The 18,124-nt window shown below is 35.8% G+C and overlaps 1 protein-coding gene across 15 annotated transcripts in view; it reads right to left on the bottom strand.

Moving 5' to 3' along the window:
- Positions 1 to 1,155: 1,155 nt before the first annotated feature.
- ADGRL2 (adhesion G protein-coupled receptor L2) overlaps positions 1,156 to 18,124 on the bottom strand; it is a 532,296-nt gene continuing 515,327 nt past the window's right edge. For 6 of the 15 annotated variants that reach the window (XM_075936335.1, XM_075936334.1, XM_075936333.1 and 3 more), the window contains 6 exons: positions 17,101 to 17,192; positions 14,784 to 14,952; positions 10,032 to 10,160; positions 9,514 to 9,610; positions 6,516 to 6,644; positions 1,156 to 3,260 (listed from right to left, as the gene is read on the bottom strand). In XM_075936335.1, the coding sequence (XP_075792450.1) occupies positions 2,506 to 3,260; positions 6,516 to 6,644; positions 9,514 to 9,610; positions 10,032 to 10,160; positions 14,784 to 14,952; positions 17,101 to 17,192 (1,371 nt within the window). In that variant the 3' untranslated portion in view covers positions 1,156 to 2,505. Of the gene's footprint in view, positions 3,261 to 3,944; positions 3,997 to 6,208; positions 6,291 to 6,515; positions 6,645 to 9,513; positions 9,611 to 10,031; positions 10,161 to 14,783; positions 14,953 to 17,100; positions 17,193 to 18,124 lie in introns of all 15 variants that reach the window. The other 9 variants (XM_075936345.1, XM_075936346.1, XM_075936340.1 and 6 more) reach the window with 7 other exon arrangements.

The raw sequence follows: 18,124 nt of genomic DNA, 5'->3' as shown, positions 1-18,124 counted from the left end.
TGCATGCAGTACAGCACATGCATGCACACAGGCATTTTCAGATCCATGACTTTCCGGATAGAAGTTAATTAGTTTCCAACCTTGCAGGATGACTGTGGGGAGTCATTTTGAGCCAAGGAAATCTGGTGTAAATCCTGGATCAGGACAAATCCTTTTTTCTTAGAGTATTTTTGTGACATATATGGTAAATAGAAGTCAGCCTCTGCTGAAAAGACCACTTACTTCCAGGGAACACAGTATAAAAATGACAACCTTGAGCATTAACAAACCTGTTGGCAGGATTACCAGTTGGACATTACGTAAATATAGCTTTTATCTTCATTGTCAACTTTGCTGTGTGACAGAAAATGCTAGTTAGAATACAGGTAAACTCTGATTATCTGAACCCCAGTTAGCTGGCAGTCAGATGAGTCAAAATTCAAGAAATGTCCTCCAAAACTGTAATTTTAATTGTTCTAAAATTGTTTTTTTTTCAAAATCCAGGTAAGACTCCTGGGCTAGTTAGGATTTATCAAAATATTTTTTGGATGCACAGAAATCAAAATATGGTTTGCTTTCTTAGTATCTCAAAAACCACAGGAAACTCAGAAACAGCACGGTCTAGAGAAATTAAGAGGTTTTGGAAGCAGGAATCCAGATTTCTAAATCCCAGCTCTACCACTGACTTTCTGTATAGCTATGTCAAGATGTAAGCTGTTTGCCTCAATTTTCCCATCTGGTAAAATATGGATTATTTTTTAACCCATCTCAATAGAACAATGTGACTGTTTGACTGTATGTTGCTATATAAACGCTGCTTAATGACACTTTTCTATTACAAGACGTTATCTTCATCTGTAATTATAAACACATAATTAGTTACCCAAATATATGTATATACTGAAATTAAAAATAATGTAAAACAGAAACCTATTTTTAAAAATATCTGTTGTACAGTACACTTTCCTAATGGAGCTCAGGTCTCTGACTTTGATCAGAATGCCAAGCAGCAATGATAACCTCTATTCTGCAGAAACATATAAGCAGGTCCTCCTATTGTATTCTTTTATATTTAAATAGTGAAAGGTAAAGGAGTAGCTCAAAGTAGAATGCAACTGGGTGAAAGGACGATTCATGCCAATTATACATAATTTATACATAATTCACATTTACCTATTTTGGAAAAAAATTCACATTTATTTACTCTCAAACAGGTGTTAAACTTTACATTGGTTATTAGTGATGGGCTCATTAACAGTTTTACACAAAGGGATGAAAAAAGCAGAATTTTTCTGAAAATTTACATTTCATTAGATCTTTATCATAAAATAAATTACTAAATATAGGCAGAAGGAATATGGAAGAGTAATATTTGTTTTATTTTATTTTAAAAAGGACAGGCACCTTTTGTTCACCAGAAAGTTTGAGAGACGTGACCAGTGTCCCCATTAGCCCTCCCCATCTTACCCTGGGTAAAGAATGAACAGGAATTGATTTACAATGTTGGCTAGATTTTACCAAATTTGTGCAAGGCATGGCATAACTGGCTTTGAAGAGAAAATTCTCCTTGGAAATTATGGGTTGGTTTTTTTTTTTGGCAATTAAAAAAAAGTCAAACATAAGAATAAAAATTAACTTCTCAAAGCAGAACACAGTTTACAGTGAAAAATAAGTGAAAACAGGTAGAACTTGGATTTTTAACATACTACAGTACTATGAACAAAGTGTAAGAAAAACAGCTTATATGTGCAACCAAGAGCTCTTCACAATATTTTCTTCAAACTCTTTAAAATTATTTTAATAATTATATTTCAGTTGGACACAAATGTATTTTTACCCTAGCAATAGAACAAAATATAATTTCTTTAGCCATCTTTCATGAGAACAGTTCATTGTACAGTTGAGGAAATATATGAAATAAGGCCTGTGGCTTGATTGCTAGTGGTTAGACATGTTTTCAATCTTTGCCTTAATGGAAAAGATTTGCAGTGAACTGCAAACTGATGCAGAATCTCTCTCTCCTGCTTTTGAAAGTCTTGTCAGGAATAATAGGGTACAGTAAATTTGTCCGACAGATTTTTAGAGCCTACGTCTTGTATATAATACAATGCAGGCCAACCCCCCTCCCACCAAAGTGTTTTGTGTGTATGTGTGTGTGTGTGTGTGTATATGTGTGCAGCCATATTTACAAATATAGTTCACAAACTGCTGCAGTAAAATGGCTGGAAAGTTTTCATTTGTTTGTTTCACAATTTTGATAAACTCAGCAGCAGACGATATTTTAAAATACCTTGTTGGTATCTCTTCTCTTTGTAACAAATAATTCATTTTTAGTATACTCTGTGTATATACAAAGTTTTTGTTTTATAAAAATTCACAGAACTGCAAGGTCCAGTCATCCCCTTTACACTGGAGAACCACAGGGTGAACAGAATTGTCTCTGAGCAGGTATGAGGGAGCCTGCATGGGGCCAATAAAGTCTTTGTAATACTTGTATGTGGCCTTTAGTATTTGTTTGCTACACTATTAAAGGCTGGTCACTAGTTGCATTTGTCCTTCCCTAACATCTCCTTCTGGGATACATCCTTCTTTGTTAATGGGAATTATATAGCCATCACTATTGCCCCTGCTGATTTGATAGTACATCTGAAGCTGATGGCCAGCTCCAAGATTTGGCATGCTTTTGTAGTAAATGTCTTCATTCTCACTCCTCCTGGAGGGAGAGAGGTCTTCTTCAACATCAGGGCTGCTCTCTGGATACGGAGAGTCTCTAAGATTGGGCATGCTTGTGTAAAGAGAGTCTCTGTTGGGGGACTGTAAGTGGTCTTCGGCCTCAGCCGTCAGCTGTGAGACGTAGCTATCAGTTCCTTCAGTCTTCACTTTCTTCTGTGGCTGGTACAGAAGCGAGTGAGTCCGTTGGGGAATCAGCGGTGCCTCAAGCTCCTTATGGTGAAGCTCTAGTCCTGGGTTGTCACCGTGCATCAAAGATGAAGCATCCGCCACTATTGCATCATCTTCGCTACTGCTCCCGCCAATCACAGCTTTGGCTGGTAGTGTGCGCTCCAGGTTGTGGTTCTTGCTGCTGCCTCGCAGGTTGTTGTGCACTAATTCTGAAATGATCATTTTTTCAAAAGCAGTATCATTCAGGCTTAGTCCACAGTCTACAACTTGCACACTGTCATTATAATCTCCATTGCGCAATGAGTAGCTGTTGTTGAAATTACCATTTAGCGGTAGAGTATCCATGGCACTTGTATCCCTGGCATTGTTCAGTGAATGTCCTGTAATAGAAAGGGGACAGGTTGAGTTACTCTCTAGCACCCTTTTTTACTTTTCTTCTGTTTGCGTAAAACTCTTTAATGTAGTTCAGGACAAAGTTGTACTTGGAAGTAAGACTTGAGAAAAGTTAGGTTACTGAACATTCCCAACTGTAAACAGTTGCACACCTTAAAGGAAAGATGTATTTAAAAAATAATACTGATTTCTCATGGGGGGGAATTGGAATTTTTAATTTAAAATTTAGGGGGAACTATGGGATTCTGATTTCATAATTCAGTACCAGTTTTATGACTCTTCTACAAGGAACTGTTCACTCCATGCCCTTGCATATGTAATGCAAAGCAATTCATTTGTAAACATTTACATTTTAAAGTACAACACCATGATTAGAAAAATAAAAATTAACAGAATTTGTCCTAAACGACACTAAATTAAAAAAGGAATTAGGCCACATACAAAACTGAAGGTAAATGTATAACATAAACCCACATAACTGGCAAGCAACTACTTTAACACCGTTTCTAACAGTTCCTTTTTTTTTCTGGAGATGAAGTAAAGAAAAGAATGAAAAAATGGACAATACAAAGAATTTATGTTAAACAAGGACAGCCAACTTTCACACTAAAGGGATCAGGGCCCACAAGCACCATCCAACAACACGATAGACAGCAGGTGGAATGACTCACTTTGACAACTCACATCATGTCTGTCTGCTCAGGCTATCTGGCCTAAGAGTAGCTGATATATAAAAGAAAGTAAAATGATTTATTGTAACATGATGAAGAATTACTAAGCTTCTCAGCAACTTAGTCAGAGCAAGGGTTCAGCAAATTAGATTACTAGCAATAACAGCTTTTTTCCCACTTAATGTAATTTTTTGCACTAATATTCTGTCTGCCAGCAATGGCCTCGGGCTTCTAAAGGTCAAAGTTCGCCTGCAGTCTGCATCAGTCACAGTGACAGCACTGAATGAACCAGTATAGTCAATTAAGACTTAGGCCCACAGACACCATGGGCATGCAGTTCAAATGCAGAAATGTTAGGAATTTCTGTAAGCATGGGTCACAGAAATTAAACCAAAGAATAAATATTAACTGTGGAATGGGAGGAGGAAATCAGCTATAGCTGACATCTTTTAACTGCTGGAGGAATGACAGACTGGGTAAGTCTGCTGGAGATATGAAAAGAAGTTTAAGGAAAAAAATTGAAGTTTTATGGTGACTTTTTTTTTTTTGCATTAAAGAAATGTATTTTCTATAGACACAACGACATGTAACTACAAAATCACAATGCTTCCCAGGCAAAGAAAAAACAAGAGTTTTGAAAGAAACTAAAAAGACTGTACCATGGAAAGTTGGATTGTTTGTTAGTGGATTCCTAGAAAGTCACTTTAACTACAAATATGAAATAAAGAAAAGAATGAAGTGATGTTACTGGAATGAAACTGATCACTGTGAGGCTGCTGCATTATATGCAAGGCTTGGAGGAGTATAGGGAAAAACTTTTGTTTGAAAAAGATTACAGATTTTCTTGTTTTGCCTTTGTTCCACACTTAAAGCTGCAGCTTACCCTAGAAAATGCAAGTTTCTTCTGGATTTTTTTAAAGTGAAAGTGGTATGTTTTTGTCATGAGACTGTTTTGGTAGCAGAATATTAATTTTGAGGAAAATTCTCCTTTTGAAAAACTTGCAAGGAATTTTTGTATTGTGCTTTTCCAACCTGCCATGTGTACCGAATTAGACAAAGTGATGATGGTTGTTTGAAAGGACTCTTTAAGCTTTGATTAAACAACTTCATAGCTTTGTAACTTCATATATGTTTCAAGATCTTAGCTGCACAGAACATATGGCATTTATAAGAGTGAGGCAACATGGACCACATGCTGGCATTCATTTCCCTAACGAAAGTGATTTACTTTTATAATTTTGTTCTCTGTGCTCTGCTAAGCAGATACCAAAACATATTTGATAACCAAAAGTGATAGTTCTGTGATATACTGCAGAGTTAAGCACTCTAGAATATACTTTGACTGATTTGAAGAGGCAAGTTTTGTTGCCCATGATCAGCTGATTCATTTGAAATCTTTCCATAGCCTGTAGCAAGATTACTGTGGGAATGTAGAAATGAAAGTAAATTATTAAGCATTTTTGTTTGACATTGCTTTGGTTTTAAACAGCAAATTATTTCAGCATTGTGTATCCTCATTTACCAATAGGGTTTGCTACAGACCTTGTGTTATTTTCCAAAAAGCACTACAAAAGTGCTGTTTGAATGTGGAAACATTTCAGTTGCAAATTGTGAACCACTTGCCCGCTGAGTCTACTTCATGACCACTAGTAATGTTTTAATTGTGCCCATTAAAAACCATGCTGAAAAAATTTACATTTGATAGGCAAAGTTAAGTTTTACTCCCATACTTGTCTCTCTGTAGGTTGCTAGAGGAAAGCATAAGGAAAGTAAGAAAACAAGAGAATGAAAATAGAAACTGCAGTTCAATTAAAATATAAATTTGAAATAAACAGGAATAAGGTTTTGTTCTTCATATAGTCCAAGATTTAACACTGAATTTAATTACACTAGAGATAATAATTTGACTCGTCAAAACTGTAACTACTAAATATATATTAATTTATGCATTGCTCTGCTGTTAAGAAAAGTAACTGGATACTACCATAACAAAAGTTAGGTTAGTAGTGACACCCTTATGTCCCAGAGAACTAAACTGTTCTAATTATAGGCTCAAGATTCTCCTAAGGAAATAAACTAACATAAAGCTGCACTATACTATAGTTTGGCTCTATGTTTGATGTTGGATGCAATTTTCTACACCAGGGTATTCAAACGTGTCAAGATGCTTTGCACTGCTTTATTATCACGCAAGTGATCAGCTCCATACACAAGTTTTTCGCAGCAAGATTTAGAGTCAACTGAAGCTTGGATAGACATGATACCTCTAAGTGATATTTATCTTGAAGATGGGCTCTCAGACCATGTGGTGTCAGTCCTGTAATAGTATATTAAGATTTATGCCACCTGTGTTAAAAACATGGATAATTATTGGTAAATACTATTATGGAAAAGGCATTACTATAATATAGTGCAGTTTTACAAGCTTGGCATTGGTAATACTGTAAGTATTTTCTTTAACAGAAATTCAGAATGCAGGACAAGGATATTGCAAGTTGAGTATCTAGCTAGCAAAAACAAAGGACTCAGACTACAGAAAAGAGATTTTTTTTCCAGTAAGTATAAGCACACCTGGTGAGTTAAACACGGGAGCTGAAGGGGCATTACATACAACTGTTTCAGCGAGCAATGTGTTATAAGGGTTGTTAGTGCCATGTGGTCGAAGAAGAGGGTTTGTTAGTAGGTAATTGCCAGTCATTCCTAAAGCAAAGAAACAGAAAAAGAGACATCAGTTCTTTAATTTTATTCTGACAGTTTCTATAAAAAAAATTTATTCATCATGATTTGTGTAGAACTTGTCAAAAGTAATTTGGCTGAAAATTTCTGAGTATTTGAACTACTAATTTGAAGGAGGAGAGAGAAAACTTAGTTAAATTTCAGTAATTCACAGGTGCTGTCCAAATCCCCAAAGTAAATACCTGCTGAGAATGACATTTTCTGATTTATACAAAAATAACATTAAAGAATAGCAGTTAAATGCATAGGGATCCATGTTCTATTTGAAGATGTTACAGCTTAATCAAGAGAACCTTGAACACTGTGGTCCAGAACTAAAAAATCTAACTTTATTATTAATTTAGAGATGTTGGACAATCCCTTATGAAAACACCTGGGTTGTTATTAACCTTCTAAAAGCAGGGGGAAGGGAATAACTTTCTTCAAAGAAAGACAAGGAATGACAAATTGCAACAAGCCTATCTTAGTATATGCAATAGCACACATGCTGAGGAGAAAACAAAATGTTTTGCTTAAAGAAATTAAACCATTCATATGTTCTTTGGGACAGATTCATGCTTGCAACAATATCTGCCAGGTTTTAAAATAAATTTTAAATATCTAAATTTTCTCTAACAATCAGCTTATCAAGATAAAATAAAACATGCTATGATAAAAAGAATAGATATTTTACTAATGTTCAACTTTAATGCAACACCATTCACATAATATTTCAAGTAATTTATTAGACAAGTTTCAGCATAATTTGTTAAAAACTAAATGTTTAATAAAGTTAATTTGGCTCTGTGACTTCTAGTTTTTATATTAGTCAGAAAACTAGTCAGAATAATGAAGAAAAATTATGCCAAAACTCTGACTGAAAACATGACTTTAAACATCTCATTAAGGTAAAATTCAACTTATGTTGTATTGAATTGCACAACTGCATCAGGACTAATGTTATCTGAATACATTACATGTCCAAGGAGAGCTAAAAAGCCATCTACATTTTCATACTATATTTAAATGTATTAGATTCTCATTCAGGCAATAGCCAAAGATATTATATTTTAAATATTAATGACATTATCCTACTAAAGATATTTTATTCTAGGTAAAAGAATTCTGAACTCCAGGAATTTCTGCTATTGACAGATTATGCTAATTTTATTTGACAGTGGTTTAATTTAGTTAACAATTAGATTGCTTTGTACCCTAACTTGTAAAGTTGTTATTTGGACAAATGAGAAATACCCATTCCAGTTCATTTCCACATTATTACATATTCTCCACTATTTTTTAGTTTTAGCTTGAATTACTATCTTACAGATTACCTACAGTTCTCTTTCATGTAGTATTCAAATAGCACATATGGGGAGAGGTTCATCTAAGAACCCCAATTACTGAGCAACCTTTCAATATTTTCTGTCAATTTTATCTTAAAGCTTCATTTAATAAAAACCCAAAGCCATTGCTAATTAATAAATTAGCTTAGTATGGTTGTTAGATCTTAACTCTACATTGCCCCTGGCCTTTGAATTAGGTCCAAGGCATAGGCAGAAAAAAATGATAGGCTTCAATGACAAGTGAGGTCCCAGGCTGGCTTCTGCTGTCCTACGCAGGGAATGCCTCTTCCCAGGAGCAGCAAAATCCTTCTCTGCCACCCAGCAACTGGCTAACTTTAGTTCACCAGAATCTAGAATCGATGTAAAAATTCAGGTAGGTGGAAGTTCACTGATGTTCTACTGTTATATTTGGGGTCAGGAAATAATTTTACCGTGCGCAACATCCTAGTGAGTTGGTAATAGTTTGGTTTTTGTCTTCCTCATTTGCAAGGGTCAGTAGTTAGGACTAATACTTAGTTTGTGGTTTGAAAGTAATGGGGTTTACTGGTTACGGTTCTTCAGCCTTTTCACTGGAATGGCACAGCATCTATAATGGTTTGCTAAATTTGGTAGCACTAATAGTAGTTTTGACACTGTCTTTTTTAATTTTCCCAATTTAGCAGGAATCTGTTGCAATGAAGTCAGGTTCATATACCCTTTTCTCACAACGTGGAGGCAGTATTGAGAAAAGGTAACGCAGGGCATAGATAAAGGGGAACCGGTATAGTGACAGGCCATTGGATTCAGTTTTAATAGAAAACAGCCCGACCTCTATTAGGAGTGCAACCTCCTTGGCAGAAAGTTTGGTATGGGGAGAAGAGAGTGGTGGTGATGACGATGACCAGAACTTTCCTCCTTTTGGGTTGGGCATTGGCATGGGGCCTTCACTAATGTTACATACAACTATATGGAATCGAGATGATGGATACTCTTCAGTTTGAGTTAAACAATTAATGAAGTTGTGCCCATCAAAAACCTGAAAATCTGTATTGTCTGTGTGTTTTGGCAATATGATACAATGCTGTCAGAGAAAAGATACAAACTTTATTGAAAAAATCTTTACAGATGTCTTTTGCATAGAAATGGTGTCAATTTGATTTCACTGGGAACATTTCTGAGTCTAAAAATCAGTCTCAAATATGCATTAAAAATGTTACTGCTCTTTTATGTCTATTTCAGATTTAACCTATAAAGGTTGTAAAGTTTTAAAATTATGATCTTGCTTTTAAGCTAAATTATTGATGAAACTTATTAAAATACATTTCCCATGAATAGAGAAAGTCAAATTCTATAGTGAATGGGCAAGTTGAATGAACAAAATTTTAAAATGTGCTCATGGAAGACTATAATTTTAGAGAACATTTGTTCAAGAGGTTTTTTTTCCCCTAACACAAATTCTTTTCAACTCTTATCTGTCAAATACTATTAAATCTAAGTAATCTAAAATTGAAATGTTCCCAGTGACTGACCTTGATTAAGTGTTGAAGTGCTGTTGATGTCACCTGAGATAAAGGAAGATTCAGATTGTTTTCTCACAGTGTCGTTCCACATCCTTCTTATACGACTCTGTTAATGTAAAGCAGTGAGACATAAACATTGTATTTTAGCTCACAAACAGATTTTACCATTTTCATCTGTCATCTTGTGAAGCATCTACATTGCCTCTCACTCTAAACTAAACAATTTCTCTAGCCCAGAGTAATTCTATGGTTTCTTTGTTATGAAAAGTCTAGTCTACTAAATTCTAATTAGATAAAACATGATATTATCCTTGCCAGTTCCATTAAAAAAAAACCCAATAGGGTGTTTGCATAAGAACAAACTGAAAGGAAATGTTTAAAAAGAAACCAACTCTACAATACAAAAACATGTATTTGCCACCTAGATCATTATAACGGGAAGATAGTTAGTGTGTGTGAATGGAACATGTCTCAGTAGGCTTTTGTAAATAAGGTTAATTAGAAGATGCTGTCAAAGTCTTTGTTACCTGAGTGCCAGAGGAATAGCGAGCACTAGTTCTTGTTGTTGATGCCTTCACTGAACTGTGGGGGCTCTCAGTTGGTAGCCCACCACAGCAATAGGAATGTCGGAAGCACTTGCCATACTCCTTACGTACCTGTAGATGAAAAATAGGGATATTAAAAAAACAAAACAAAACTGATGCACAATAAAAATAAGGATATGACCAACCATCATCTATTATTTAATTTTAAACAAATTTTTTAATTTAAGACACACAAATTTAAATATCTTGTTTTGATGCAATCAACCCACCTGTAAATCAAGTTTTAGGCTTGTTCTGTAATTTCTTTTTAATAAAATCACTGTTTTGCAGAAGAATAAATAAAACATTATTTGATAAAGTGGTTAGGTTGGCATTTTTACTTCCTCAGGCTTTCCAGCTTTTATGGTACAAAAACAACGAGTCTAGTTTCCCACCTGTATCCTGGATATTGCAAAGTAATTGTTTACTTTCATGGATGTTACCCATATAATTTACTTCTTTCCAGAAATGGAAGGGGAACCCTACAACTTAGGGAGAATGGATCTTGCATTATAAGGCCCACGGGCAAATTTTCATAAAAACTTTACGATACACAAGCCAACATAACTACTTATTAATATAGATACAACTGCTTCTTTTGTGTATTAAATTTACAAATAACATTGCCCCAATCTGTGCAGAATGCAAAGCACACTAACGAAGGCTCTGCCATAATAATACAGCCAAGTTCTAGACCGTAGAATCCAGACCCTCAGGTAACTCAAAAGAACTATTGTCAAGACACAAGAATCTTTGTTGCTATGTATGTTTGCTGACTCCAGAAATTTGAACTCTGAAACTTCAGTTGTTTTAAAGGAGACTTTTGTCTGAATAAAGATTAAAGCTAAGTAATGAGATCAGAATTAGGCCTATGATTAGTTGCCTTCTGATTCTAAATGAATGTCTTAATGGTGAAGCTTTGTAATTAAGTGCATTGATGTTTATTCATATTAATGTCATCAGGACTATTTTACAGAACAGTTCTTTCCCTCAGGTGTGTTCACTGACACTGTTCTAAGTAATTATTATAGCATGCACGTATTCTGGCAGCACTGCATTGATCAGTAAAGGACACGCTTCTGAAAATATTATCCACCAGGATTTCTACAGGTCTGAATGCTAATAATTTCCCCAAGCTTCTTTTGAAAATGGGACTTGGACTCATCAGTCACTTAGACATTTTCAAAAGTTTACCTGGCCTGTGATTACTGTTTGCAAAAAGGAAAAATTCTCATAAAGAATACTGAAACCCCATTATACATTAATAAGATTTTTGCACAAAGGGCTTTGCTTTCAAAACCCCAGGTCTTTATTCATAAAGGACATACTTTTACCATGATATTTTTACAAAAGCATAAGCAGGATGCAAATTTGACTACTAAACTTAAAAAAAAATCAGTTTTTCACTCAAAGCTTGAATTTTATGTTAAGATACCAACTGACATATTTTGTAAAGGAAAGTTATACCATATGTATTTTTAAATGAACCCATCTACACCTACATATGAAAATATAATCATAGATAATTGGAACGGGGTAAGTTCATGAAAATGTAAAGTTCTGTATCGTTAAATGACATAACACCTAAGGAAAATGTATTTCTGAATGTTAGTGGATATTAAATGCTCTGAAACACTATATAACGTGGACAATAGCAATCAAAGCTGTATTTTACCCAAATACCATCCTCCAGGGCCGGTTTTGCCTAATGCCTATATTGCTGTGAATGTACATTATCTGTCAGTACTGCACATTCCACTGTCATTATTTCTAAATTATAGCCTGTTCGAAACTGATGGCAGTAACAGCACTATCATCTTGTCAGGACTGGAAACATAATAGTTTTCTCTTCCACAATTCTGTATCTCTGTTCAATTTAGTGACCAACTGGTAATAACAGAATAAAAAGACTACATTAGCTATGCAGAGAGGGACAGGATGATGATATCCAGTGAAAGGCATTGAAACTTTTAAACCTTAAATGCAGCCTTAGCATTCTTTCAGGTATAAATCTTCTTGATCCAGGTTAAGGTTTTTCATACTTGACTGATACTTTAACATTGCTTGACTCCACTTAATACAGGAAAAATGCATGACAGTGAGAAATAGAACAGCTATGTGTCTTTGATTTTCAAATCCTTTACAAATGGTAAAAAGCAATATTTTAATATAACCTAATCTAGAAATTATTTGCATCTTTCCTCGTTTACATTTTCCCATTTTTATATATTCAATCTCATTATTGTTTTCTCTTTCTGAATGTGTAAGGAGTGCTGGTGCCAAAATTAAAAAAATCTCTCTTTCATTATTCTGGCTTCCTTCCTAAAATATGTTGCTACAGTTCACATGAAAGAAAATGTATACATCAAATTAAGAAACACACAAAGTTAAGTGGTGAGCACGCACAATTTAAATCACAAGAATGATACTTTGCACTTACACAGAACCCTTTTCATGCAAGGATCTCTAACCACTTTACAAGCATTGAGTTAATTAAGTCCCCTGTGAGGTACGTATAACAGGAGCTAATGATCACAAGTTCCAAAATGTAAATTGGTTAAAATATCTAGTGGCTAAATATCTAGTGCAAATTTGCTAAAATTAATTCAAAATGGTTACATTTAAGAGAAGATAATGACTATATTTTTTCATTTTTCTCACTCCTCTCTCCTCCCCTTATTAACACTTCCTTTATGCCTTCGTGTGCTACATGACTCTGATGCAGACTGTAAGCTCTTTGGTACAGTTGCCATTTTTTTGCTAAAATAATAAATATACACTAACACCTTACCACCCAAACACAAAGGGCACCTAAGATATTGTTAAAAGGATATTCAGCTTTAAACCTGTAGGCTGACTTGCCGAGGGGCCAGTAGTTTACATAAATTTACAAATGAACCCACTCTGCAATCTTTGGGGCTGAGGCTGTTTTTAATTACTAAAATTGTCAACTTCGGAAAACTCCCACCTCATATACTACCTACCGTTAATGGTAAAGTTTTTGTAATATCTTTTGGTGTTCAGCATTAATGTTGGGATCTCAGCTGATTCTGAAATGAACAGTTATCTACACTGCAACCCTCACCCATCATATGAATTTATTACATAGCAGTTCTCAAGAGAGAAGGCAAGCATGTTTCACTGATATAGAGGGTGCACTATTCCCTCAACCCCAGAAGTGGCCACCTTCAGATTAAGATACATCTAAATTGAAAACAACACTGCGACTGAAGCATCGGTAGACATACCCACACAGGCTTTAATTTAGTTGGCATGGCTAACATTGAAAGTGAGGAAGTGATGGCACAGGACTCAAAGGACTAGCTTGCTCAGTCCAGGACTGCTGGAACTCTGGCTATGTACTCAGTTTGCTGGCATATACCAGGGTCTGTGACACTGTGTCTTTGTTGCCACTGTTTCCCACACTAGCTAGACTAAGGGCTTGTCTTCACTACATGGAAGATCGACACTGTCGCAATCTTCCAGAGTTCCATTTAGAGGGTTTAATTAAGACCCGCTAAAATGAACTCAGAGGGTGCCCCCGTCAGCCCTAGTATTCCGGGCTATGTCTACACTACCCCGCTAGTTCAAACTAGCGGGGGTAATGTAGTCATCCGCAGTTGCAAATGAAGCCCGGGATTTGAATTTCCCGGGCTTCATTTGCATGAAGCCAGCCGGCGCCATTTTTAAATGCCGGCTAGTTCGGACCCCGTGCCGCGCGGCTACACGCGGCACGGACTAGCTAGTTCGGATTAGGCTTCTAATCCGAACTATCTGTACGCCTCATGGAACGAGGTGTACAGCTAGTTCGGATTAGAAGCCTAATCCGAACTAGCTAGTCCGTCCCGCGTGTAGCCACGCGGCACGGGGTCCGAACTAGCCGGCATTTAAAAATGGCGCCGGCTGGCTTCATGCAAATGAAGCCCGGGAAATTCAAATCCCGGGCTTCATTTGCAACTGCGGATGACTACATTACCCCCGCTAGTTCGAACTAGCGGGGTAGTGTAGACATACCCCCTGCTCCTCACAAGGAGTAAGGAACGCCGACAGGAGCCTTTGCTCCCATCAACCTCCCGCTGGCGGGACAGTATCAAAACTTGAATTAAGGTACGTCATCTACTGTGACATAAACATAGCTAGAATTGCATACCTTAATTTGATCTTCTCCTGTAGTGTAGACCTGGACTAAGGTAGCATGGCTATGTCTGCCTGCATTGCAACATCACCTTTTTTGCAGGGTAGTGACACTGCAGTATTATAAATGACTGGAATGTTGAACTACTATTGTTTTTTGTTTTAACTGTTTTGTGAATAAAGGCCATTAGTCTCCAAGGCTGTAATCATAAAATATTTATAAATATAAAACTTATACATACCAGTACAGGTAGACACACCTATAGGAATTTTCATCCGAGATTCTCAGACCACTTTAAGAAACAATAACTAACCCTTGCAAGACCTCTGCAGTGTAATATTATACTCATTGTACAATTGTCTGAATCACGGAATAGTTAAATGACTTGCCTAAGGACATACAACAAGGCACCTGCTGCAATAAAAAACAATGGTTTCTGTCTCCCAGTCCCGTCATTGATCTTTCCCATTTTTTTCATTGCTAAAATGCTCCATTCTTTTCTAAAAATATCAGGCTACTGAAGAGGTATAAACCATGTGTGTTTGTTTTCAGTAACTTACTTTCTTTTGAAGGGCACAATGAAAGATGAAAATAAACATTCCCTGGAAAGCATTAAACACTGTGAAGAGATATGTCATCACAACAGTCTCCTCATTGATAAACAGCAGGCCAAATGACCATGTTAGGCCAAGAAGACATAGGAGAGCAAATGCACCCAAGACCCAGGACCTGTAAAAGAAAATTAATTTTAGTAACACCGCTGATAAAAATTCACAGTGCCAACTCCAATATTAACATTTCAGTTGCTGCAGTTGACTTTTACTAGGTTCACATTCAAATGCAAAAAAACCTTGGCTTTAACCTTTCATCTATTAAAGAAAGAACAATTCCATTTGGTACTTTCAGTCTCCAGTGAAAACAGCAACAGTGGATATGACCTTTTTCTTATTCAAGAACTGCACAAGATGTCAAAACTATTTTAAAATGCAAAGGTGTAGCATAAGCCCCATTCATTGCTTTATTTGTATTTTATGAAGACGATTGATAAATCTAGCTTAGCCACTAACTGAGCCCTATTTTTTGAACAATGGTGCTTCTATATGTTGCCAAATAAAGTAACAAATACACAGAAGTTAAACAGTAGAGTAAAAACTTAGAACCTAAAGCTTCAACATTCTTTTAAACTCAGCTAAACTAGGGCTAAATGATCTAACTTCCACATGAAAGCACCTTGCTGAAATGTGACAAAAATATGGATACATCCACAAAATAAAGTCTTTGAAAGAGATTCCAACATGACTAGTTTAAGAAAAAAGAATTGTAGAGAACAGTACAGAATGAAGGGGAAAGGGATTTTAGTCAGTGCATTCCACATCTAACTAATGATCTTACTTGATAAATGGTTTATTATCTTCATAGCTAGAAAGCATTATAAGCAGAAAAGAGAAACAAAATTATTAGACAGAATTGTAACAGAAATTAATATGAAAGCATTTTTGTATTTTATATAAAAATTAGTAAAAATTAGGAAATTCAAAATGCAGAGGCAAGCAATTTAAAATCATAAAGGCATATAATAGTTAAAATTACTTTAACAAATTAGCTATTTCCAAACTAGTTAATTAAAATTAAGGGTGATCCACAATATTGACGGAGTTTGTAAAATTAAAAATATCATGCTAGGAATTTGTTAATGTAGGCTTCTATCTTACCCAGGTAAGTCCGTATTATAGTAGCCATCACAAACACGGTAATTACTGGTGTGGATGAGAAGACAGAAAGAGGAAAAGGAAGAAAAGAGAGAGATGCTAAAGATTAGCGCTCTCTCTCATCATGCAACATGCAATGAAGCTGATTCTGACCTATCTATAGCATCTGGTTTCCAATGATAACCTTAATTTAAACCTGTCTTGGCTATTTTCAGTTTTCAAAACAAATCTGGAGGACCTTTTCACAACCAACCCTTAATGTTCTAAGTTACACCATCCCATAGCAACAGCGTTCAGTTTGGAAAAAAAACAAAAAAACCCCCAAAAAACCCTAGAGCTACATCTACATTACAGCAGAAAATCAACTTAAGGTATGCAACTGAGGTACCTCGGGCTGAATTACTGCAGGATCTACACTGCAGGAGGAGGAGGGAAGTTCTATGGGAGAAACTCTCCCATTGACTTCCCTTTCTTTTTTTCCTCTGGGGTAAAATAACAGGCGGATCTTTACTAGACCTGCTAAATTGAGTGCTGATGGATTGATCTCAAAGTGTTGATCCCCACAGTAGTGTAGATGTAGCCTAAATAGAATTCATTAAGAGACTATCAAAAGAAGCAACAGCTGTAAGATTCTTAATTACGTAACACTTGCGTTAATCTCCAAAAGGGATACTGAAATACAGCACCAATATAAAGTAAACATTTGTTCAATTAGCATGAAAACAGCAGATAATCTTCAAGTTAATAATAGTAATGGAGTCATTTCTCTTGGGAGGACTGGATTACAAATGAAAACTGCTCTCAATCCCTAAAACAAAAAAAGCCACTTAACAAAACAAACTTAACATAATCATATTAGCCATGCAAACAGGAACTTCATTTTGAACTAAATTTTAAATGCAAATGAAATGACCACTTTCTTATGGAATTTCAATGGAGATACTGAAATAATTTCTTGGCACTAATTCCAGACTGAAATTACCTAATTTTGACCAATGTCTGTGGCATTATGGTAACAACGTAACAAAAGCAGCATTGGTAGTGCTTCTAACTGACATTTGTAGTTGCTGGGAGACAGAGCCATGTGTTCCTAATGGAGAGTAGCTTTCAATCAGTTCAGTAATCAGAAAATAATCATAGTTCTCATACTTGAACACAAAGCACTTACTTAATGTTTTCCAACCTGCTAGAGTCTGGTTTCAGAGTGTTTGAATGCTTCACCATTTTGCACAATGTGATCACCAGGAAGATAAGATTCAGCTGTCAAAACAGATAAGAAAGAAATTAAACTACTTTAAGTAACAGGTTGAATAATGAGGATGTTATTGACTTTTTAAAAAACCCTCATCGTTTATTTTCAAGTACATTTTAGGTGACTGGTAATGGTAGTGGAAGTGTTTCACCTCTAAGGGTGATTCTACGCAACACCCTAAACTCGAAATAAAATATGCAAATTGCGTATATTATTTAAAATATTTCAAAATAGTTTATTTTGAAATTTGGCATGTCTACACAGTATAGACATGCCAAATTTCAAAAGAACATGCTATTTCAAGCCATCCCTTAATCCTCGTGCAATAACGGGCAGCTAGTGTAGATGCAGGGTAGCTATTTCAGGATTCCTCTGGTATTTCAAAATAGCCAAGCAGTATAGATATACCCTGAGATCCTGGTTCAAATATGAATAAAATGTAGTCTCACTGTAAGTCTCACCACCTACTCATACAACCTGCATTTGCCATATTTAACCTTTCAGTCTAAATTTAACATTTGCAGTTTAATTCAGCCCTACTGTACATCACTAAAAGTATAGTAAGTAGACAATACCCACCCCTTGCCTGTTCCTATCTCACCCATTTCCCCACCCCCTGCTTTGTTCCCTGTTTTTGTGCTTGCTGCTACCATCTTCTTCCCACTTGCTGCCATTCCATCCTTCTTTTCCTTCCTTAAATCAGGCTAAACTCCTCTCATAAGTTCCATCTGTTCTACACCTACCCTTCTTCATTCCTTCTTGCATTCACAAGCAGTACTGTTGTGTGGAAATTTTATAAAATGTTTTCTCTGTAACAAATGAAAACCCTAGAAAACATAGCAAGGGCACCTAATTTAATCCACTGTATAGCACATCCTACTTTCTCCATCCATTTTATTGTCTGGATATTGTTTATAATTTAGATTACAAGCTGATTGTG

The sequence above is a fragment of the Pelodiscus sinensis genome, chromosome 9 (assembly GCF_049634645.1).
Source record: "Pelodiscus sinensis isolate JC-2024 chromosome 9, ASM4963464v1, whole genome shotgun sequence".
NCBI lineage: Eukaryota > Metazoa > Chordata > Testudines > Trionychidae > Pelodiscus > Pelodiscus sinensis.
Note: the sequence above shows the minus strand (reverse complement) of the source record. Positions and strands in the feature narration are given on the sequence as shown.